This window comes from Thunnus thynnus, chromosome 13 (assembly GCF_963924715.1).
Source record: "Thunnus thynnus chromosome 13, fThuThy2.1, whole genome shotgun sequence".
NCBI lineage: Eukaryota > Metazoa > Chordata > Actinopteri > Scombriformes > Scombridae > Thunnus > Thunnus thynnus.
In genome coordinates this window covers 6957564-6981132 of record NC_089529.1, presented here as the reverse complement: position 1 = coordinate 6981132, position 23569 = coordinate 6957564, and the positions used below count along the sequence as shown (strand labels likewise).

Below are 23569 nucleotides of genomic sequence, written 5' to 3'. Positions count from 1 at the left end.
GTGATATATTATATTATATTATAGTGTGCTGACTCAGTTTTTGAATGGAAGGTGCTCTTTACATACAAAATCACACAAGTTCAGAGAAACATTTGGAATGAAGGAGTATCACAGATAAATGTTTGGGTGGTAGGCACCTATTTGGGCCCGTTTAACAGTGAAAAGAGGAAGTCATCTTAAGAAAGGAAATAGTCACATCGAATGAACACAGATCTGCCAGCCCACACTGGCAGGCAGTCACAGGACCACAGCAGCCTTGCAAACACACACCCATTGAAGTGAAACCACAAAGAGGCAGATGAGACACGCAGGAAACATTATAGAATTAAAAAAAAAGAAAAATCGCTTTATGAATATAAAACAGAAGTGACACAAAAAGCGGTGCAAGAACGGTAAGTTATTCACTTATGATCAGTTATTTTCAGAGACACAAGGATGTTATATATTTTAAGGAGCCACTGGTCTTTTCTTGAGGGCTGGAAACATCTTCAGCTTCACTGAGTTACTTACACAGGAAACTGTGATCAGTATATTCTAAATGTCAGATAATGTATCGTCAATATGTGGTACTCATATGTGGTATTCATGCCTTTGTGGTATTTTTTGCTGTCTTGGTATGAGCAGAGATGGTCAATACACCCTTTTAAGCACTCAGACCTCCAGTAATGTGCTCTGATATTCTCTAGGGCGGGTCACTTTATCTCCCACTGGCTTGTTTCTGCTAATCTCTATTACGTTAAGTGTGCATCTCAGGGTGCAGCACAATAGGACTCGCACACCCGGCTTTCTTCAGGACGCTCCACTGTACTGTTTTTATGTTTTTGACTTGAGGATCAGATAGTGAACAAAGAAGACAATCTGGGACAGGAAGACTTATTGCTGGTGGGTCAAATGATGTGTTTGGTTTTGTTTAGCAGTTTCAAATGATTAGATTGCTTCAGGTCCTGAAGATTATTGGCAAATGTTTTAACAATGTCTAAACATAACATTTTTTCTGTACACCCTTATTACATGCTGCTGTGATTTATCATACATTTTGTACATTTGAACATATACAGCCATGCTGTAGATTCAGTGCACAGCTTGGATTGTGGTTGTTTAATGTGTTTAATGAGAAAATAGATTAGCTAAAGATACAGACAGAGGGAACACTGTCTCTCTATAGTCTTTATTAATAACTTGAAGTCTGTAGCTGGAGTGTTCTATTAAAAAACAGGGCTTATAGACCTAAATGACTGTATGTCATCAATCAATAGACTCATAAATAATGCAGCAGGGTGTGATAACATGGATAACATGCAGTGAAAGAAGGCGCTTCTGTACACAGTTTAACATGTACTGCTGTTGATGTGTATGAACATTTTGCAGCTCTGTCTTTAAAATATTGTTGCTCCACTTTTGTCAGTGAAAGCAAATATTTAATTCATCATTCAGATGTAGTGCAACTAACTGATTATTAAAATGAATTTTATGAATCATTGAAAAATAGACTTGTGTAAAAATGGATATGCTTACTTCTACTTTTTCATCCTTTGTTTCTTGCTGTGCTATATATTCCTTGTGTGATGATCAGTTTCCACTGAGTCACTAATTCCCCATTTTCTGACAAGAAAAGGGGAACAAGAAGCCACCAAAGATTAGGTTCCCTTTATCCTGAACTATTTTTCATTTATTTTACTAAATGGTTCTGTTTCTACTGTAAATAATTTGATTATTCCGCACAGAACTGGCTTACCAGATCAAGTGCTGTCATGGAAATACTCTTATAAATAAACTTCTTTGTTAGTCACTTGGGGTGAAACATCACATGTTTGAAAATATTTCTGTGCCTCTAAGGCCAATGACATGCTGCAGAAGTGATCCCCTTGTGGTAAACATGTTTCAGACACAAATGAGACAAACACACGGTAACTAAAACCACCAACACTTTGTCATGCATTGTTTACAGCAATGGCTCGCAGCTGTTTTTGGCTTGTGACAGATTGAAATGAAGCAATGTGCTAGCTGCTACTACTCTCAAATTGATTCAAGTAATTTTTGAGGCAAGGTAAAATGTGTTGCACTAAAGAAGATACAACTGGCTCCTTTGCACATTTTAAAAAACTCTTTATTAGTAGTTCTGCAAGCTCCACAGAAAATTTACCTACAATATTTTTCAAATCAAATGAGTAATAAAGGGTAGCTCCCAGCCTTGTGCACTTTTTAAAATGTAAATATGTGATAGAGAATTAGTGGAATCTGATTAATTAACCACATATGTTTACTCCCTGTAGCACCTCTTGACCTTACACTCTTATTATTAATCATTAAATTCCCTTGATCTGTTGTGTCATGTGCATTCATGCCATATTTCCATATGCAGAGCACCTGAGCAAGAGGTGAAGATGGATAAATCAGAGATGTTCGGCTTCTCTCTGGAGACAGACGACAGGACGGAGGAGGAGAAATCACGTCATAAAGCTGCAAAAAAGGATGGTCTAGTCTGTGCTTTGGGTTTGGGGCAGGAGGCGCCCAAAGCTCCCATGGACACTGACTACCAGGAGGAAATGGAGGACAGCAAGCCTGAAATCAGATTCAATCTCAATTTTGACAAGTGAGCCTCTCCATGAAGCAGTAATATGATTTCTGCCTTTTTTATTACTCATTAGACCCCGGGTGCTGAGCATCATAAAGTATGACTGTTGTGACTGTATGTATGACTGTGTGAAGCTGCTTGACCTTTTGACCCACACAAATCTTTTGTAACCCAGTCGACTGTAAAACATATTTTGTTTACAGAGGAATTCGAGGTGAGAAACAGCACGATAAGAAGAGAGACAGCAAGACATTTAACATCGATACGTTGTTTGAAGCAGTGGCCAACAGGGATGTCAAAAAGCTGGACGGCCTGCACCAGTATCTACGACAAAACATGAAGAAACTGTCTGACTCCTTGTGTGAGTGTGAACAGTCCCACAGTGCAACAGCTGCAGCTAACAGTAAACTGCTGACTTGTAAGGTAACTCTCTAAATGTGTGGTTACACCTGCAGACCAGTCCTACGGTAAGACCGCCCTGATGAAGGCTTTGCTGCACCTCAGAGATGGCAAGAACGAGACGGTGGAATTATTAATCGACATCTCAGAGAAGATGGGCGACATTAAAGAGTTTGTGAATGCAGCTTACACAAACGGCTACTATGAAGGTACACTTTTTTCTGTGAATCTGAGAGTTTAAATTTGACTTAATCCTCTCTTGTCTGACTGTGTGCATCTCTGCCTGCTGTGACAATATTCTTTAAAACAACTTTTTCCATTACTCTCTTTGTTTTTTTAGACACAAAAAAGTAATTGCAGTTTTTCCAGTTATTGCCGGATTGAAACCTAACTATGATAAATGTGCTGTGTTACAAATGAGGTCTCTGAAGGAAACAATTTTGAGCTCTGTGGTGATCTGCCATTAAAATGGTCGGATGGCCCAATAGATGTCCTAGTTATACATCTCCCTGAAAACATGGAACACATTACAAAGGAAAACTTCAATAGAAAGTTAGATATAGTTGACAGAAAAAGTTTGGACAATAGCTAATTTAACTTTATATGGAAAAATAACAGTGATAAACTCTTTAGTAATTCCTCAGTTTATCTATATTCTCATGTCATTACCTTCCCCGGGAGACAAGCTGTTTAAAAAATACGAACAGAATGTGTTCAGTTTTTCATGGGGCGGTAAGCCAGACAAGATAAAAAGAGCTTATCTATATAATGATTACAAACATGGTGGACTTAAATTGTTAAACCTTAAGGCACTCAACTTTGCATTAAAAGCATCTGTTATGCCTGACTTTATTTTAAATCCGCAGTGGTTTTCAGCAAAGTGACTGATATCTGTTCATCCTCTGCTCCATAAAGAACTCGATCTGATCTACGATATTAAAGAGAAAGTCATTTCCAGACTTATAAGGTTTTTTGGAAGGTCCTAGTCAGCTGGTTTTAATACCAATATCATCAAGCAGAATCCTGTTATGAAAGCCAAGTGTTATGAATTATTTTGGTGATGAGCAGAACGAGCCTATTAATTATTGAATTAATATTTGAAAAAGGAATGTCTTATGATGATCTTATAGAAGTATACTGTTATATTTGTGACCCTCTTACATATAATCAACTCGGGCAGTTATACCACAGACCTGAGGGGTCTTCTTTCAAGCTGCATGAAGGAAAAGCCTGGTTTATTTTGATAAGCCTCGTTAATTTATGTGAGAGTTCCTGTTCCATCTCTGTGGTTTATATGAATTCCCGCTCAGTAACCATGACAACTTATACAGCAGAACCAGGCTAACTGTCATTGGCTTAATTTAGCTGCGTGTCAAAGAATGTCCGACGGGCGGAAACAGTCTCCCAAAAGACGGTTCCGCCAACTGTCTTTTCCCGCTCGCATCCCTTTTATCATGTCCGTGCTCGCAAACATAAAATGGAAGAACTGTGAGGGACTTTTACAAAAATACCTATTTCAGTTAATCCCCATTTCATTCATGGTCACCTTTGTTTGTTTGGAGTGAACATTTTATTTAAAAGCTTAGCATCTATAATTTAAGAAATAAAAGTGTGCCAACGTTGTTTTGAAGTTATTGATTATTTATTCATTCGCTCAATTTGTTCAAGCTGTGAATACAAACCAAGTCCAAACCATGACCATCTGCTGTATTTAAATTTATACAGTGGAAACTGCTTAAAGTGATCACAGTTACAGTGATCAGCTGCTTATATGGATCAAAAAGCTCAAGACAGAAATCATTCATATACAAAATTAATGCTGTTTAAATAATCTGCCTATAGTAATCAAGTAGTCCACTTACAGTATTCATTTTGGATCTCTCCATTCATGACAACATATGGAAAAACATTTTAGAACTACAGTAATTTTAAAAAAATTATTTATTTTTTAAACTTTACTCCCATGATGTGGCTGTGGTACCATTATTGCACACCTGAGGCTGGTCCTGAGTGCAATCACGATGGAGACAGAAAGTCATTTTCTCTCAATGACAAACGTAGTCTCCAAGAAGCTTATGACATTAAAAGGGGGAAAAGAAATCCAAGGAAAGGATCACCGCTCTCTTCGCCACCACCATGGTGTTCATCCCTCCAGTAGAGTTCCAGAGACTGTAGAATCAGTGCCAAGGCTGATGAACACCATTCCAAGATATTCCCTCATCTGGTGTTTTGATGATGGTGGTGGAAAGTCTAACATGTCAGTCCAAAATCTCCCATAGATGTTCAATTGGGTTGAGATCTGGTGACTGTGAAGGCCATAACATATGACTCACATCATTTTCATGCTCATCAAACCATTGAGTGACCCCTCGCACCCTGTGAATTGGGGCATTGTTATCCTGGAAGAGACCTCTCTCATTGGGATAGAAATGTTTCATCATAGGATAAAGGTGATGACTCAGAACAACTTTGTATTGATTTGCAGTGACCCTTCCCTCTGAGGGGACAAGTGGACCCAAACCATGCCAGCAAAACCATGCCCCCCCCACAACATAACAGACCAACCAGATCCTCTCACTGTAGGGGTCAAGCACTCAGACCTGTACCAGTTTTTCCTTTGATTTGCCACCCGTCCGTATATGAATATGTGTGCACGAGTTGTATGTATATGGATATGAATCTACCCCACCACTGTTTATTTTTCTACTCTCTTTTTTTTCTAATATGTTGTTGTTGGTGTTGGTGACACTTAATATTTTCGTTTTATATGTATGTGTATGTATTCTTTGTGTAATAATATTTTTTTTAATGATAATTAGAGATAAAAGTAATTGTATTGAGAGATTATAAAGAAATATGATCTGCTCTCTGATATGTACTGATGTGTGACTCTGACAGGCCAGACTGCTCTCCACATAGCCATCGAGAGGAGAAGTATTCCCTATGTCAGTCTTCTGGTCAGTAAAGGAGCAGACGTCCACGCCAAAGCATGCGGGAAATTCTTCCAGCCACATGACGGCCCCAACTTCTACTTTGGTGAGTGGATGCTGCTGCAGACAGGAGCGCCCTCCTCTGGATCCTCACACAAAGATCATTGGTTATTGGTTAACATTATTAGTTAATGCTACTGCAGAGAGTACTGTACAACAAAATTATCCTGTAGCATTCAGACTATCACAGGGTCATAGGATGCTATTTTCTTCAGCACAAAAAGACCCTTTTAAGGGTACTCACTTAAAAGGGTACTCCAGTGATTTAGTATTGCACCTCCGTACAGTTGGGTACTCATAAGGGACAAATTTTAAAAAATGGTCAAAATTGATGCTACAGGTTGAGATTTGACATTTTTAATCCCAAACTGAGATGCCCCTGATGTCATCATCAAGATTATTTTTTTAGACTTTGGAGAGCTCCCTTCAGAGCAACAGAGGATGTTGCACAAGCCTGTTTTCACAGGCTGAGTAGTACTCGTCGTGACAAGTAAACTAAACCGTGTGTAAAATTGGTGGGGTGCCCCTTTTAAAGTATGTATGATGTTGAGAGGGTAGTGCAGTTGTCCTCTTTGCTCCTTTTTAAATTCATATCAACACCACCAACAACTGTTGATACGTATCGATGCATGTGTGCATGTCTGTCCTTGCACAGAGTCCTGTACAAATATGCAGAATTTCTGATTTATCTTGGTTCATTTATTGATTTACACCCAGAATCTCAAATCTGGAACATAGACTGCAAAGTCATGTAGGTAACTTGTATATATGACTTGTAAACCTGCTTCTTGGAAAAGACCCTTGGTAGAACACAAGATATATACAATGGACAAAAGTGGACAAAAATGTATAAGGTACCTTTAATATATGGGTAAATATTGTCAAATATTTTCTTAATTGAATCAGTGATAATATTATATCTTTTGTTCATAAACCGTAACAAAAATTTGTCATTGTCAAAGCCCTGCTGTGAAAGGTCATACTTGTACTTTGATGAACTGAATGTAGATTCATTTGAAACATTTTGACAGCATACACCATAATGCTTTTTAATTAGTTCTGCAGAAAAAAAACTGTAAAAAAAAATGCTGCCACTGAAGGGCCTCCCTCTTTGTGTTGTTTCCAGGTGAGTTACCTCTGTCCCTGGCAGCCTGCACCAACCAGCCTGACATGGTGGACTTCCTGATGAAGAACGAGTACCAGCAAGCGGACGTACAGCTGGCAGACTCTCATGGCAACACAGTGCTGCACGCTCTGGTGGTGGTGGCCGACAACACCACGGAGAATACAGAATTCATCACCAACATGTACGACCGCATCCTCAAGACCACCGCCCAACTGCATCCGAAGCTGAAGCTGGAGGACATCGAGAACCACAATGGGCTGACGCCTCTCAAGCTGGCTGCTAAGACTGGCAAGAGCGGGGTAAAATGCTACAGGTTGATATGAGGATATCTGCAGGGCCAGAACAGACATCACTGGATTGAAATGCCAGAGGCACAAATGTACTACAGGGCCCCCGTCTCCACTGATAATTCAAATGGTTGTGTTGTGTTGGTTCCTGTGAGTTTCTGGGTTGAGATTTTGAGACACTTGTTAGGATTGAAGTAGAAACATGTTTCACAGTTTTCGTTATGAGAAACTATTGTTTTCATGCCACATGATGGTCCAGGGGGCCTGTACGCCTGCATCACTTTCCCTGTTGGTAATTCAGGCATAAACATCTTAATTTCTTGAGGCAAAATGAATAATCCAATGAATTGAAACTATAGATATGAAGAAAGTAGAATCTTACACAAGTCTGCAATTTCAGTAAAGTGGATTACCGGTATTCATTTTGCCTTGATATACTATCTGGATGCATGAGAATGAACCTTAACAGAAATCTTTTGTTTTGGCTTTCCTTCTGTTTGTCTGCAGCTTTTTTCGCACATCCTGCAACGGGAGTTTCATGAGTGCGACACCAAACATTTGTCCCGTAAATTCACAGAGTGGGTCTACGGGCCAGTCCACTGCTCCCTGTACGACCTGGCCTCTGTGGATTCGTACGAGGACAACTCAGTCTTGGAGATCCTGATCAACAGCAGTGACATTCCTGTGAGTCCTGGTATTATAAGCCCTGTCAGAGGAGCTACTGTCGTTATTGCGTACTCAAACATCTGTCTCCCCCTGTCTCCTCTCAGAACCGTCATGAGATGCTGCAGACGGAGCCTCTGAGCCGACTGCTGGAGGCAAAGTGGAAGATGTTTGCAGGTCGAATTTTTTTCTTCAATTTCCTGGTCTACCTCCTGTATCTGATCATCTTCACTCTGGTGGCCTACAATAAGAAAGGAGGACAGGTGAAACTGTGTGATTGATCAGGTTGGTGATCCCAAATGGACTTGTGCAAATGTTACTGATTTTTGTTCTCGGCCCCGCAGCCACCATTTCCCCTCAAGTACGACCGGATGGACTACCTGTATGTTTTGGGTCAGCTACTGACAGCGCTGGCAAACTGCTTTTTCTTTGTTATGGGGGTACGTTGGTGCTCTTGTGCTTTAATTTTATATTACCACCTTGTGGAAGTAAGTGCTCCCCTTATATGAAACTTCTTCTATCTCCAGATAATAGACATGAAGAGGAAACGCCCAAAGATGCAGACGTTGCTGATTGACGGATATTATGAGATTCTTTTGTAAGTAGTAATGCTTATTTCTCAGACGTGGTCAAAATTAAAGCTGCCCTGTGGAGTTGCAACTTACAAAAACAAGTTATTTTTACGTTCAGTGTTTTTCACCAAAATGCATTGTCTGTGTTCTTGAGGTCTAGCAAACATTTTGAATGCTTTTCCTTCCACATAAAACATTTACAAAACTGATTTTTTGAATATATGAAATTGTTCAATGTTAACATTCATGATTGCTAGCAATTGGTTTTCTTCTTCACACAAAAGCAGTGGCGGAAAGGTGTGTTGTATCGTCCATGTGTGTCCATAGAAAAATAAAAAGAGTAAAAACATTGCTCCATAGCGCTACAGGTGGTCAGAAGAAAAGTTGTGTTTCACTGCCATCTCTGGTTCAAATCTTCAAGTCTGTTTCACCTGGATGTGGTCAGAAATGCACCTTGTCCACACCTAGCAGTGATGTCAAAGTGTACTGACACACCCTGAAGTACACTTTTACATCACTGCAGTGAGGTGAGAAGTTTAATGAGATTTAAGGTGGCTTTTTTGTGACCATTTTTTAAAGTTAGTTTCCACACTATTCACACAGAACAACACAAACATTCATAGAAGACATGAATACAATTAATGACATATAAATGCAAGATAAAAAGAAAATATAATTAAATGAGAAGACACAAAATATAGGAATGGAGAAAAAGACATGTGACTCATCCACCTCAACCCACCCCTCTTGCTACTTTGCACTTCATAGAAACTTGAAACTTCATTAACAAAAAAAGTTAACTAAATTCATTTGCAAATAGATTTTAACTAAATAAGCAGCTCTTGCCTCATGTGTATAGACACAATCAACATTTCTATAACTAAAGAACTGTGAAAAAAAGACATCTACTGTTTAATGTATGAACAATGCAACAATTTTCTTAGCTGCAGTCAATCCAGAGAAGGGGAGTTTCTTGTGATACCTTGATAGATTTAGTGATAGACATCGTAGTGAACCCCAAAAGCATCTGATAGTGTATTGGTCACTTGACGCTAAAAATGATTAACATTTGCTTACTCAAAAAACATGTGGATATACGTATGTGCAAGTGGATTTTGGATTACAAAAGAAACATATTGGACTAAGAATCATCTTTAATTGAGAGTGACTATGAATCATTGTACTGTAATAAATCCTCTTCACAGCAGACATTTTGACTTGTTAAAGCAGGAAACCCACAGCTGTAAATAATAACATTAATGATGGCTTCATTCCATTAATTGTCCCTGTAAACCATGTCAATGAGTGAGCAAACACAATACCAGAGCGCTGGAACTGGCTCATCTAAATGCAATGCAGCTGCCACTAATGTTATTAATTCCACCTGTGCTGCACAAATCAAAAATGTCAGCTATTAAAAGGGGTATATAGTTAGTGATTGTAACTGTACAAAGTTAAAGTAATATTGCACCACTTTTCCACTTTTCCAATTAATAGTCTGACCATACTTTAATAAATCTACATGGTGTTGGTTTATGACACTCATACTCATTCACCAAGAATTGAACCTTCCACATTCATACTACAATCAATTGAAATACACAGGTGATCTACGTTTCACTAGTTGTGTGATTAAACCAGTTGGCTGCACCAGTGATGATTTAAGTGTGTTAATACTTATGCAAACATGCATTCTCTGATCAATTTAGGTCACATTGTAAAGATCTGTTTTCCCTTTGACATTGAAGGGTGTTTTCTGTTTATAAAACTTGAAAATGTTTTATTGAGTTGGATTTATTGAACAGCACGGACTGGTGACATGTAACTGCTTCAGATGAAGTGAGGATGAATTCTTCCTTCAAAACATGTCATTTAATTTTCTTATTGTTCACACACTGTACAGTACAATATCAGACGAATCTCGCTGTAGCCTCATGTTTTACAGTACAGATTTCTCTGCTGTTTAAAGTTTTGTGCAGGCTGTCCTCTTCCTGATCTCAGCTGGACTGTATCTGGGTGGGCATCAGCAGTACCTCGGCTTCCTGGTGCTGTGTCTCGCTCTCAGCTGGGTGAATCTGCTCTACTTCTCCAGGGGCAACAGACATATGGGCATCTACAGCGTCATGATACAGAAGGTTTGTCCACACAGGTCTCACAGCACCACACTGAACATCACAGTGATCAGTCTGATCCCTTTGACTGTCTCTCTTCTCCTTTGCAGATGATCCTCAGCGATATCCTGCGCTTTCTTTTTGTCTACATTGTTTTCCTCTTTGGATTTTCAGCAGGTATTTCATTTTCTCCTCTGTAAAGTGAAAAAAATAATTCAAAAAGACATCTACTACTCTCACACTTGAAGATATAACTCACAAGGTGATATAATCAAGGTTTTTACTCATTTGAAAAGTAGCACCATCCCAAATTTTTAAGATCTATTACTTTCCATAACAAGTAAAGGGCATTTTGAGATATAAACATGTCATAACACTGCTGTTGTCAACATGCCATGAACGGAGGATGTACTGTATTTAATCTGCTTCTTCTCGTCTCCTGTCACAGCGGTGGTCACCCTGCTGACCTGCCCTGCAAAAAGGGGGCGCTTCTTAAGTACCGTCAGCCCTGATAAGAACTGTGTAAACGCCGACTTCAGAACCATCTCCAACACTACGCTGCAGCTCTTCAAGTTCACCATCGGCATGGGCGACATGGAGTTCACAGAGGACTACCAGTACACAGAGGTTTTCTATATTCTCCTCATCGGCTACATCATACTTACCTACATCCTACTGCTCAACATGCTCATTGCCCTCATGAACCGCACTGTGGAGAAGATCACCATGGAGAGTACCAGCATCTGGAAGCTGCAGGTGAGGCGACCAGGGGGCCCTGTGATCAAGTGTCTATTTCAAGGCAGCTGTGGTTTGATGTGGTAGCATGATTTCAACTTGTGTGTGTTTTCAGAGGGCCATCACTATCCTGGACGTGGAGAAAAGGCTGTCTCGCTGTATGAGGGAGAGACTTCGCTGTGGGGTGGAGAAAAACCTGGGCACTGCTGCTGGAGGAGACCATCGCCGGTGCTTCAGGTTTGCTTCTTTCGGTTCAAATGATGATACAATTGATGGAATGAATGATGAGATGATGATGATGATCAGGGACTGACGTGTTTGGTAAGGCCCCATCAACAGGTGCAAGTGAATGTCCTGGATTTCATAGAAGTGTACTGCCATAATAGTATAAATATTCATAATGTCTCTGCCTCATCACAGATTATGACCCAAGTACCCATCTCTGTGTACAATGGGTTTACAAAATTGATTGGTAATATGTACTACTATAGCACATGGAAACTACATTTAAGCCATGCTATGCCGAAATATCTTAACAACTATCGGATGGATTGTGATGAATTTTGATGATGTTGTGAATGTGTTCATGGTGCCCAGAGGATGTAGTCTACTAACTTTCATTTAGCGCCACCAGCAGGTCAACATTTTTATTTATCCAGTGAAATATCTCACCATCTACTGGATGAATTGGCAAAAAAATTAGTATCAACATTGATTCGTTTCTGTTGACAGTGAATCTTAATGACTTTGGTTCTTCTGATTTTTCCTCTGGTGCCACCATGTGGTTGACATACTGTATGTTTTTTTTTCTTTTTAAATTATTTTTTACAGCTGTTTGGTGGATATTGCCATGAAATTTGATTGACACATCCATGTCCCCCTCAGAACAAATTATCACAACATTGGTGATTCCTTAACTTTTCCTCTCGGGCCATCATCAGGTCAACATTTTAATTTGTCCCATACTTTGGTTTATGACCAAATACATGCAAAACTAATGTTCAGAGTCAATCAGAAAATGTTAGCATGCCAACACGCTAAACAAAGATGGTGAACGCTGTAAACATTATACCTGCTAAACATCAACATTTTAGGATTGTCAATGTGAACATGTTAGCATGCTAAATGCTAACATTTAGCTCAAAGCACTGCTGTTCATAAGCACAGTCTCACAGTGGTGATAGTGTTCTGTAATATTGAGGCCCAGTCCAACAGAAGGGCTTTGGGTCAAAATTTTTACTTTAAAACCATAATTATTTCAGTTGATATAATGCTCTAATAGTGTATATCCTTTAATAAATGTGTGTTTTATCAAATTGCCACAACTGCTACACAGCAAACATGAGGCAGAGTAGTATTCAAGCATTGGAGTACTGGTTGTTTCTGGGGGAAATGTAGTGAAGCCGCCATAGGTAATCTGCAGTGTGAGCTACCTGCTATGTACTTAAAGGCGACAAGGTACAAACACAATGCACAGAAAGTAGGAGGATCCATTGGTTAATCCAGCCCTGGATAAGGCCTGTAGAAATTAGTATGTTTGCTGTGTTTATGATGATTGAACATTTTAACACAGTTATTAGTCACATTTTGTGATTAGCTACATGTTTCATATGTCCACTGGTCAGGGGTGGTCCTGTTTTGTGTCAAGTTGTGCTGGATAACAGTAAATATGCTTGTGTGTCCTCAAATGCATGACTTGGTGGGTTTGTGTCAGATTTTGCAGTGATAGTGAGAATATTGTGAGGAGTATTGAAGTTGTTATCAGAGTTCCATTTGTTGTTGATATGATCAGTTTCTGGATTTGCGTGTGAGAGATGGTCTGCTATGTTACAAAGTCTCATCTCTTTTACATGTGAACGTACAGATTTTTGATCAGCCACTACAGGTTGATCCTTTGAGAAAAAAAAAAAGCAGGCTTCAGCAAGTAAAATTTGACAAAAGATTGCAGCTGTGTGAGCAGGATCGGTTGATGCATAGTACAATGTGTTCTTCACTAATTTGCCTTCTCTGACAGCTGATTGATGCCTCACACAGTAGACAGTAATTGGAGCATGTGTCCTCTTGTTGTCTCAGAGTGGAGGAAGTCAACTGGAACAAATGGAACATCAACCTGGGCAAAATCAATGAGGATCCTGGGTGCGGGGATGGTGTCCAACAGCCTGCCTCCGACACCCCGCCGCACAGGAGAAACTTAGGTGCGGAAACATGGACACAGACTCAGAAGTGTTTAGATTAGAAAATGCCTTTTAAGCATTTCTCTGTGACATGAAAGTCATCCATGTCTAGTAACATTTCCTCCTTTTTCCACAGGGAGGAGCTGGAGAGGTTTATTCACGGAGGGCAATTGGCGACGGCAGACACACCAGTCCACAGAGATGAGGCCTCTGAGCACCACACCAGTGTAAAGAGCTTCACAACAAAGAGCTTCACTCTGGCTGCTCAACTTGACTGACCTGAGCAAGAGGCATTCAACCTAGAGACAGTATTCAGTTTCAGGTCCCCAACAACTGAAGATCTGACTACCAACTGTCACTCTGACTTGAATTTAAATCTTGATTGAAGTCTTTGAGGCATTTCATTTCATTTCATTACCATGAGCACTGATGAAGAGCATGTTTTATTTGTTCATTTGACTGACATAATGGTGTACAAAAGCGTAATCTATCAATGCAGAATGCAGCAACAGGTGCCGCTTAAATGCCTGGGACATAATGGATTTGAAATACGTCAAACATTTAATCCAAAGGCTTCTGTAAATGCCTTTTCTGTCACCACCTGAACAGGATGTGCATCCTCTGCACAAAGGCCATAAACCTGCTGGCACCTCTGGCAGCCCTTAAAAATCTTTCATGGAGTAATACTGATCATGAAGGTGCTGATCCTGCCCTCCTGCTGGGTGCCCTTTATCCAAGTCCCATTTTCATCACAGCCAGACAAGCTAAATCTACTGCAGCCAGATAGTCCTGGGGATTTCACAGCTTGCTTTGTCTACTCTACTTCCTGTTTCTATTTGGTAGAGGTTGTCCTGGATAAATGGCATGAAAGCACAGTAATTGGTGCAACAATCACCACGTTCAGCACCAGCTGTTGCAGTTACAAATCATATGTTGAGACAGGCCTTTTGAACTGTGCAGCCAGTTGTGAGACTGACTGTGTAAGAAACAAATGTGTGAACAGTAAGATACTTGAACTAACTGTCACAAAGGACGACGACATTTGAGTTATTATATCTCTGTAAGGCTGAAGTGAGCAGTTCAGACTGTTGCAGATAATCCAAACGATGGTTCAGACTCATTTCAAAGCATAAATTAGAACTTTATTTTATTATTACAATATTACAAAAAGAGTAGCACAACTCTCACGCTCTTGCCTTTTATCTGTCGTACAGAATGACACAAAAGAAAGGCTTGTGGACCTTCTTCCATTTCACAGCAATAGTACAAGAAACAAAAGAAGAAAATAAAATTTAAATAACAAGCAAATCAAGTATTATAAATAGTCACAACTGCAAACTGAAGCTTTGAAACTTGGAAAAAATGTTACAGCTCAGTAACTACACATTGCTAAAATATATAATTACAAAATATTACTCCTTTTCTTACTTTCCATAAAGAATCTCTAAGGAATTGCTCTGTCTATTCAACAAAACTTTATTAAAATAAAAAGACCAGAAAAAACAAAGAAACCAAAAATTGCTGTTTCTGCGTATCCTTACCATCTTCTTTCTCCTTATTATTTGGGGTTTTCATTAAAACCATGCTCATTTTCAAAGGAAAGTCCAAGGACCAAACACTTAAGGCTTTTTAAGGGCTGTTAGGGGGTAGGTGAACAAAACATGGGTGTCATTGTGTTTATACACACACACACACACACACACACACACACACACACACACACACACACACACTCATCCACCCTCACACTCATCCACCCTTAACTCTACCCACATCAGCAGGCAACATTCACACACAATCATTAAACTTTAAAGTTACAGTAGTCTAGTAGGTAAGCCAGTGTACAATAAAATAAACAATGCATTTGCTGTTTCACTTTAAACTTAAGTCAGTTTTGTTTACCTCCAAGTGATCTTGCAAGTGATCAATTTGGTCTTTTTGATCAGACTTCACATCAGAATCAGTAGCAACTACACATAACTTAATTCACTTAAGTTACTGCTGTCTGGATCAAAACTCTGGTTAGGCTTGTTGTTAGTTTCTACATGACATTAGTAACACTATTATTTCTTCTAGTCCAGAGTTTTGTCCTCATAACTAACCTGTCTCCTTCAATACCTGCAAAACAAATAATCTTAACATTCAAGTAATACATTTGTCATGGTTACAAAAAAAAAAAAAAAAAAACAATCTGAAAAGGAAACAAAAATAAAATGGCACATCTTCATAACAGTGTGTCCTTGTTAACCTGACTTTGGCCATTTTAAGGTATAAGAGTTTATCTTTCAGGACTTTTCTGCACTAAACTTTTCACAATCTTGTTGCCAAACCTTCCTGGCATCGGCAAAAAAGTTTTTTAAACACCTGAATTCATTGCAGCATTTTAAGCAGAACAGAGCATCACCTTATTAACATATTTGCTCCCTGCTGGATCCTTACTATGTACAAACAACCTGATTACATGCGTCCTTAAGTGACAGAGAGGAATCAAGCTTGAATATTCCTACTATACAAATAAATAATTACATTTAAAAAGAATAAAACCTCTGTGTACATGTGCATACTGCAAGTTTTTCCAGCTGTACTTTGTAGTCCAGTGTCTGATGGCTTTACACTGAAACAAGACCATTACTCTTTCTTCTGTCCTCAAGAAGAAAATGGTTATGATTGTGTTTAATCTTAAAGTTACTGTGAGGTTTGAGCTTAAACACCAAAATGAAAATGAGTAACCTGTCTAATAAAACTAGTCAGAGCCGAAGTTTCCTGACATGACCCTGTAAAAAAACATCCACCGATAGATGTTACTGTTATTCAGTGACGGATATATCTGTTTTTCTTCTTTCTTACATGCATAAGAAAACTTTACCGACAGGTCTGAAGTAGAAATAACACAGGATCTGTGAAGATCCAGGCACACAGATAGACAAGTATGATAGAGGAAGAAACAGGGAATGACACACAGTACAGACGTGTACACACACGTGAAAAAGTTCCCTAAAGTGCCACATAAAAGCACTCATTAACAAAAAAAAAAAAAAAAGTAGCAATTGATCACTTGCAAGATTAATTAAAAAAGAACCAAAAAACTACTGTTCTTCATTAAATATATTAATTTGCCCTCTTTAAGATTAGCGGTCATTTGTTTAAGTTATCAATTTAGTTTTATGTGTTTCCTTTCTTAAGACTAAACAAAGGGGTTTTGATAAATGTTGTGTAGACAAGGCCATAGCTTATCTGTACCCTGGGTGCTGGATGAGAGCGGTTCTGCCATCCCCAACCTCCGGACCTACCCTGCTCAGAGGAGGCCTGTGCATCTTGCCCATCAACCCTAGATTCTGATCGCGGAAGTAGGGCGTCTGGAAGTCCCCACCCAAGTAATCTGCTGTTTGCATCAGATTAGTCTGGGCGGAGGAGGAGGAGGTGGAGGAGCTCGTTCCTAGCCTGTAATGGGGAGCCCCAGGGGGCCCACAGTCTAGCGTGGTGCACCCCCCTGGGCCCGCACCATGGAATGGCATGGCTACGTCCTGAGACCCGGAGCTGTCACTGTTGGGTGTGGGTAGGATACTGCTGTTCCAAATGTGGGACTGGAAGTAGTGACCATTAGTGTAGTGGGCCATGGGACCGGGCATGCCGTTGTTGACAGGGGGAGAGGGGGTGGGCCTCTCTACGGGAGGTTTCAGTGTGTAAGGCTGACCCACACACACCTCTGCAGGGTAGCCCATGCCCTTAAAATGGAAGGCGGGGTCCCTGGAAGGCTGCTTACAGAGGTGGGTCCCACCGTTCTGAATGTGGGGTACATGGGTCAACTGGTGCTGATTCCAAGAGCGCATCTTCTGCTGCTGTGAATTATGTTGTAGCTGTTGTTGCTGCGGATTCTGTTGGGGATGCAGGTGCTGCTGGAGGTGGTGCTGCTGCTTGAGATCAGTGTGGTTGGAAGGCAAGTGGTTCATAGCAGCCACGCTGTGTGGAGGGTGAGCTCCCACTGGGGCAGTTGCTTTCTCTTGAGGGCCAATAATGCAGTTGGGTGGGGGGAACCCAGGGGTGGCAGGGTTGCTGTGCATGGACACCCTGGAGCAGGCGCTGATAAGCAGGTTGCGACTGATGGGGCTGGGGTTGGCGATCTGGCCCTCGCACATGGAGGTGGCTCCTGCACCTTGGGCCCGAGCTTGGCAGAACTGGTTGATCTGATGCACGATGGTGCTCAGGTCAGCCTGGCAGCCCTGGTGTAGCCCGGTGGCCATGGAGAGTGGAATGGTTGAGGTAGAGACGGTAACGTTAGGCGGTGCGTCGCCATCTGGCAGCTTTCTGCTCCCCTGCAGGCCAGGTGGCGGCTGCTGCTGAAGGTGCTGCTGCTGAAGCATGACAGTAGGGGGCCCCTGTGGGTGGCCAAGGGCTGGGTGCTGAGACAGAGTCTGGAGTCTGGATGGGCCCTGAGGGTGCTGGGCCATTGGGGGAGGGTGTCTGAGGCTCTGGGTGTGACCCTGCTGCTGAGGGAGGGGCATCTGTAGAGTCTGAGGCGGGTCCTGTGGTTGAAGGGGTAAGCTCTGCTGGGGTCGGGGAAGGTTCAGCAGAGGTGGGTGGTGGTGGTGGTTTAAAGTGCTAGTTGAAGCCACTTGGTAAGGTCCGGTGGGAGGGTTCATGATGACTTCAGGGTGCAAGCGAGCCCGGCTGCCAGCAAAATCTTTGAGGATGCCTTTGACTGTGGGCACCTTGACGATGGCGAGGAGGCCTGTCTTGGCACTGGCCTGAGAGGAAGGGTAAGGGCTGTAGCGCTGGCCTGATGTATCCAGCCCGTTTACTGTACGGCGCACGTGGTTTCGCTGGGGGACCTTGACACTGTTGGGGAAGATCTTGATGGTGAGGGGGTTGTTGGCAACCTTCTTAGCATAAGCATCCAATTCTGCAGGGGTTGGAAACGGAGCGGATCTCATCCTTTGTGTGGTGTCCCCTGGGGTGGAGGACAGAGGTGAGACAGAGAAGAGGAGACAGAATTGGGGGGGATGAACAGAGTGGGGAGAGAGACAATTTAATCCAGGTAGAAGTGTACATGGCACAAAAGAGCACATCAGTAGTAATCTGAGCAGCTGAGAGGAACCTGATTTGGACAGTGCTCTCATATTCCATACCTCACTATTTTTCTCCTAAACCATCACAACTCCCATCTCAAAAGGACAAAGAGATTTCCGAGCTCATTCTCAGCGGAATTATTGTGGCGGACACATTCTCAGTCTAAAATCCAATTTTGTGGTGCTGTTGGCGACTTTGAGGTCAGGAGCTTTTAGTGGCCTTAATTGACGTAGGATCTGGGCAAACAATAAGCATGCATCTGAGGGGGGGCTGCGCTGCTTGCTACTGAATCACAAACTAAACAAAGAATGAGCGAGGCAGTGATGGTCCCCTGTGGCTGCTTTGGGGAGAAGGAAAGAAAGAGATAGATGCAGAGAGCAGAGCTCCATGACAGCAGACAAGTAATCAGACACAGCAGCAATGTCTCTGATCTGCGGTAACACCTCCCAGGCCTCCGCTCGCAGACATTTGTTACACCTGCTAAGCACTGTGGCTAAATTTAACAATGCCGAAGTGACAATGTGAACATGATTACGTGTTTGTGCATGTGTGAGGGTGTGTTTTATTTATGAGCCTGTTTAAAATGTGCGACAAGATAATGCAGGTGTTGGCTAATGTTGTCAGCATCTTGTTGTTTTAAGTCTGGGTGGATGTGATTGCATGTTTCATTGCAATCCAGTGTACTTACTTCCAATTCTTTCAAATAAAAGTCAGTGATAATTGTTTTTTTTTTAGAAAATGACAGCCTGTTCTCCTCACTTTCCTCCATCCCGCTGCCCTGATCACCTCGGCCCCGCCAGTCTGACCCACTTACAATACACAGCTTTCGGACTGATGGACACGAGTGCAGCTGATCTGTGGGACGGATCACTAGTATCAGATTACTGTACTACATTCAACTCACTCTTTCATTATTTTTTGAATAGGGAGCTTTTCAGTTCAAGTAAAATAGATGTTGTCATTGCAGCATACGGGCTACTTCTCACTGTTGAGTGAGCAGTAATTTCAAATGTCTGAATTGCTGGCAGAGGTCTGTGGTTTCATGCGGCCGTGGCCGTTATGCTCAGCCTCACAGTAGGCAGACTGAGCTTGAGGGATGAGGCACAGAGCTGATCTCTGAGTGCTGACACGGCTGCACCAAGAGTTGTGCCAACTGGCTAATTAATTCCCGCTTTATTTGTGAACAGGAAACAATGGGCAGCGATGTGCGGGGCCGGTATAGGGCGGCACACAGGGGGCTGCTGTGACTAAGTGTTCAGCCTGCTGATGGCAGCCTCATTAATGCAGGGGTCTGGGCCAAGGAGCTGGAGCTCGACACCCGCCATCACAGCGGCCTAATGTCTGTCGCTGAATAAATGCCGGGGTAAGCAAACACTGATAAATGAACACTTACACACAAGCACACAAACATGCTGAGGATGGACTTCACCTGTCAAACACAGGTAATGATTAATGACCTTGTTGGAAATTATGTTTTGTAAAGTGACAGAGTAGCAGGCTTAATAAATACAAGGGCAGTTTGACTGTAACAGTTAACTCACCCAGTTTTCACAGTATGAACAGGTTCTATTTACTACACAGTGCATACCATTTAAAGCAAGAAAATTACACTTTAATTAAGTGCAACTTGTTTTCTATCAGTATTCAAGATATACTGGATTCAGAGCTTGTGAGATTCTGGCACAGCCCCCTTGGTCTGCACTCTTGTCAAAACCTCACGTCAGAGTAGAGGTAGAAAGTGTTGTAAGTAGGTGGGAAGAGATGTATAAAGTTTTTTTTTTATCATTTCATGGGAATCTGCTTTTTTGGATGAAACCAGGATTGTAGACAGCACGAATGAATGTTAAAGACCCCAGTAACTTTAAATGTGACATGTCATCATTCAGGGTTTTCTCTGCGTCTTGAGAGGCGGAGACAAGCTTTGTGGAGATATGAGGACACACACTGAGCAGACATGGAAGGGTGAGGTGGGGATAATTAATACAAGCATGCAAGACTGATGGATCAAAACAGTCAAATTCAAAGAGCATCAACAAAGACAACAACAAATTTTAGTGTCTAACTGGGGTCCGACTGCAAAATTAAACATGTTGTATTTTCATTTGAGACAAACTGTTCACAATTACATTTTAGGATAGTGATATTAGTGATATTAGGATAAGATATGTGTATAGTTCTATAGTGTTATTTGTACTATTTTAAAATAGAGGGGAAATAGCTTTCACTTGCCTTTAGATTGAGAAATATAGCAAGTAACACTGCAGTGAGCATATAACTGTGTACAGTGTTATTTCGTTGCCACTGGCACTTGTGTAATGAGTTTTATACTTAAGTTGTTGGACTCAGGCAAGTAGCAAATAAAGCAATGTCAATGTCTGGAAACTGACCAATCCATTAAATTGGAAAAGGGATTATACATTGTTAACAAAGCTCAGGCAGGCATTTTCTGGGGGAAAAAAGCAAATCAGAAAGAAGAGTTTAATAGAAATGCTACAAAATGTGTAATAAAAAAATAAAAAAAATCAGTGAATTACTGTTTAGAGTATTTGTCCCTAACGGTGGATAAAATCGACCTCCTGTTGTTTACATCTGTTTAACAGTTCTGGCGGTTGTTGATTATATGTTCTGGTAGCAAATGTAGCTTATTAGCATTTCAACCTTAACCTGAAACCTGGATTAGTTGAAGAGCTTAAAGTATCAAGGGAGGGTTAATGAGGATATGAGTGAAGTTTGTAGGCGGCTGCTGGTGGCTACGAGCATATCATCTCTTAGATCTCCAGCTAAGCACGTTCCCAGGGAGGGAACAGGGGAAAGAGGCCAGTCTGGCCATATGTTAATTACCCCGCTGCTAGCTAGCTAGCTGGAACACAAGTGCACAGTCAGCAGGCACTAATTAGGGTTTCTTTTATTCAAACTACTGTTTTAATTGAACAAGGTTTAAGCAGCAGGGGGCAGGGGCTCATGCTGCTGTAAATTGCAATTTTCACACAAGAGCAGGAAATTGGGTCTGAGGCTTCGGCGTCAAATTAGACATGTGAATTCGGTTTCCCACATGAAGCCACCTCCTTACATTTTTGCAGACTTAAATAGCAGCTGAATAGAGCATCCCATGCTGATAGAGCAAGACCTCTGAAAAATGAAAAAATATACTAAGGAGAGGAAGAAAAGATGGTTGCTTTTGATCTCAGTGGGGACTGAGATGTGAAAATCAGCCAAGTGGTCCAGCTGTACTCACTGTTTGTTCTGCCTATAAGAACTGAGGACCAAGGGCCATTTCCTGGTACTTGAATCATCCTGCCTGGGAGATGAGCTGTTTTCTCTGTGACCCACTGTCTCTTTGCGTACCTGATCTACTCCTCCGTCAGCCTTTACATTTCACAGCCATCATCTGTTAACAGTCACTCCCTGATGATAAATAGAGCAGCTGCTCTAGCCTTGCCTCTGACAGCAACCTGCAAGCTCATAACTTTAAATGACTCCTCTATGCACAGATTCACCCGCAGGAGAGGGGGGCGAGCCTGGAGATCTGGAGCTCTTGGTTAAAATAGAGGGAGGGGAAAGTGTCAAAGACAAGATTCTCTACTACAGGACTCAGTATTGTAGTCCACTGAGTAGCTGGAAGGATGTAGCTCAAGAATAGGCTAATGGGAACACAGATTGGAACTAATTATGAAAACTCTATCTGAGCCATTTTTCTGTGTGAACTTGTCAGTATATTGAATAAAGATTTCCAGCGACAACTAGTCTATGAATTTCACCTAAAAGCAAGTCAAGTACATCTCTCATGGAGTTAAGCTGTCAAATTATCTTCCATGCTGCGTAAACGATGGGGCTCTGAAGAGACAACGGGGCCCCCGGCATGTGCGGACAGCCTACAGGGACAAGGCGTGTGTGAGTGTTGAGGATTGAGGCCTGGTTCTGGCTGTGTGTGGCAGTGCACAGGGAACTAATGCCTCGACACACAACAACTGCACAAGAAAACCTTGATTTCCAGGGGTTGGACAGTAGGCAGTGAGGGAGGCAACCTGAGAGTGTACAGATTTTTTTATTTTTTTTTTTTTTTTGGTGCTCACTCTTTCCAGTGGCCCTTTGATGAAAATGATTTAGTCTAAATGAAATACAGCTCCACGGCTTTTGATATAACACCATGCCTGTTAATGATACTTTGAAGAGCAGATGAAAAGGAAAAGCATTATGAGAGAATGACGAGGAGAAAAAAAAAAAAAAAAGATTGAAATTACACTTCTAGGATCGGCCGTGCTGTGTGAAGCACGCTCCATCACCAAAATGGATTACAGTTTTGGGCAGAAAAACAAATTGAACTCCAGTTGCGCCTCCTGCTCTGATGTGTCTTAGTGTGTCACATAAAGGAAGAGCAGAGAAACAGTCTAGCTGATGGCTGCACCATGTCACTAGCCTGCCTGAGTGAGGCAACAGACGCTGGCACTTAGCAGACTCCCTCACGCTCGCTGATCTCCTGGGGGTTGGCTGATTACTGTGATTCTGAAATTACAGTCTTGATGAGCTGGAGCATTTTACAAAAAAAAAAAAAAAAAAAAAAAAACTGCAGCAGAAATGGGTCAGGCTGGGGCTGAGTTTCTACTCTGAGAGAGAGAAAGAGGCAGGAGGAAATGGAGACGTAGACTTTTTATGATGGAATAAATAAAACTTACCAACTGCTGTAATCCATGTCTGGCAAGTGATTGATTTTTTGGGTATATCTAAAACGCTCACTGTAGGAGTTATAGCTCTATTATGATTAGGGACAAAGAAAATGAGAATATGCAAGTATGACTGTGCGCAGACAATTCATACACAGCACTATAGAGCACGAATGTACATTTGAACGTATTTAAAAAAGGGATACGTG

General features: G+C 41.4%; 2 protein-coding genes across 6 annotated transcripts in view; one reads left to right on the top strand and one right to left on the bottom strand.

Annotated features, from left to right (window-relative positions):
• Nucleotides 1-62: 62 nt before the first annotated feature.
• On the top strand, nucleotides 63-14751 carry trpv1 (transient receptor potential cation channel, subfamily V, member 1). Of its 2 annotated transcripts, none has more exons than XM_067607519.1 (16): nucleotides 63-392; nucleotides 2363-2593; nucleotides 2779-2936; nucleotides 3031-3183; nucleotides 5873-6010; nucleotides 7091-7389; nucleotides 7885-8061; nucleotides 8148-8303; nucleotides 8385-8480; nucleotides 8568-8638; nucleotides 10582-10747; nucleotides 10834-10900; nucleotides 11172-11479; nucleotides 11574-11695; nucleotides 13532-13653; nucleotides 13769-14751. In XM_067607519.1, the coding sequence occupies exons 2-16, from the start codon at nucleotides 2385-2387 to the stop codon at nucleotides 13861-13863; spliced, it is 2337 nt and encodes a 778-aa protein (XP_067463620.1). In that variant the 5' UTR covers nucleotides 63-392; nucleotides 2363-2384; the 3' UTR covers nucleotides 13864-14751. The 2 variants fall into 2 exon arrangements, with proteins under 2 accessions (XP_067463620.1, XP_067463621.1); XM_067607520.1 differs by lacking the exon at nucleotides 63-392 and adding an exon at nucleotides 749-882.
• A 1-nt stretch (nucleotide 14752) lies between these two features.
• Nucleotides 14753-23569, bottom strand: part of fam222ba (family with sequence similarity 222 member Ba) — a 33327-nt gene continuing 24510 nt past the window's right edge. For all 4 annotated transcript variants that reach the window (XM_067607524.1, XM_067607521.1, XM_067607522.1 and 1 more), the window contains exon 3: nucleotides 14753-18580. In XM_067607524.1, coding sequence (XP_067463625.1) covers nucleotides 16863-18580 — 1718 coding nt within the window. In that variant the 3' untranslated portion in view covers nucleotides 14753-16862. The remainder of the gene's footprint in view (nucleotides 18581-23569) is intronic.

Bases quoted from the DNA above. Each gene is read 5' to 3' on its own strand.
- trpv1 (XM_067607519.1), top strand. From the start codon at position 2,385: ATGGATAAATCAGAGATGTTCGGCTTCTCTCTGGAGACAGACGACAGG. The intron at 8,304-8,384 runs GTGAAACTGTGT...TCGGCCCCGCAG, and splicing joins ACAATAAGAAAGGAGGACAG to CCACCATTTCCCCTCAAGTA. The intron at 11,696-13,531 runs GTTTGCTTCTTT...TTGTTGTCTCAG, and splicing joins GACCATCGCCGGTGCTTCAG to AGTGGAGGAAGTCAACTGGA.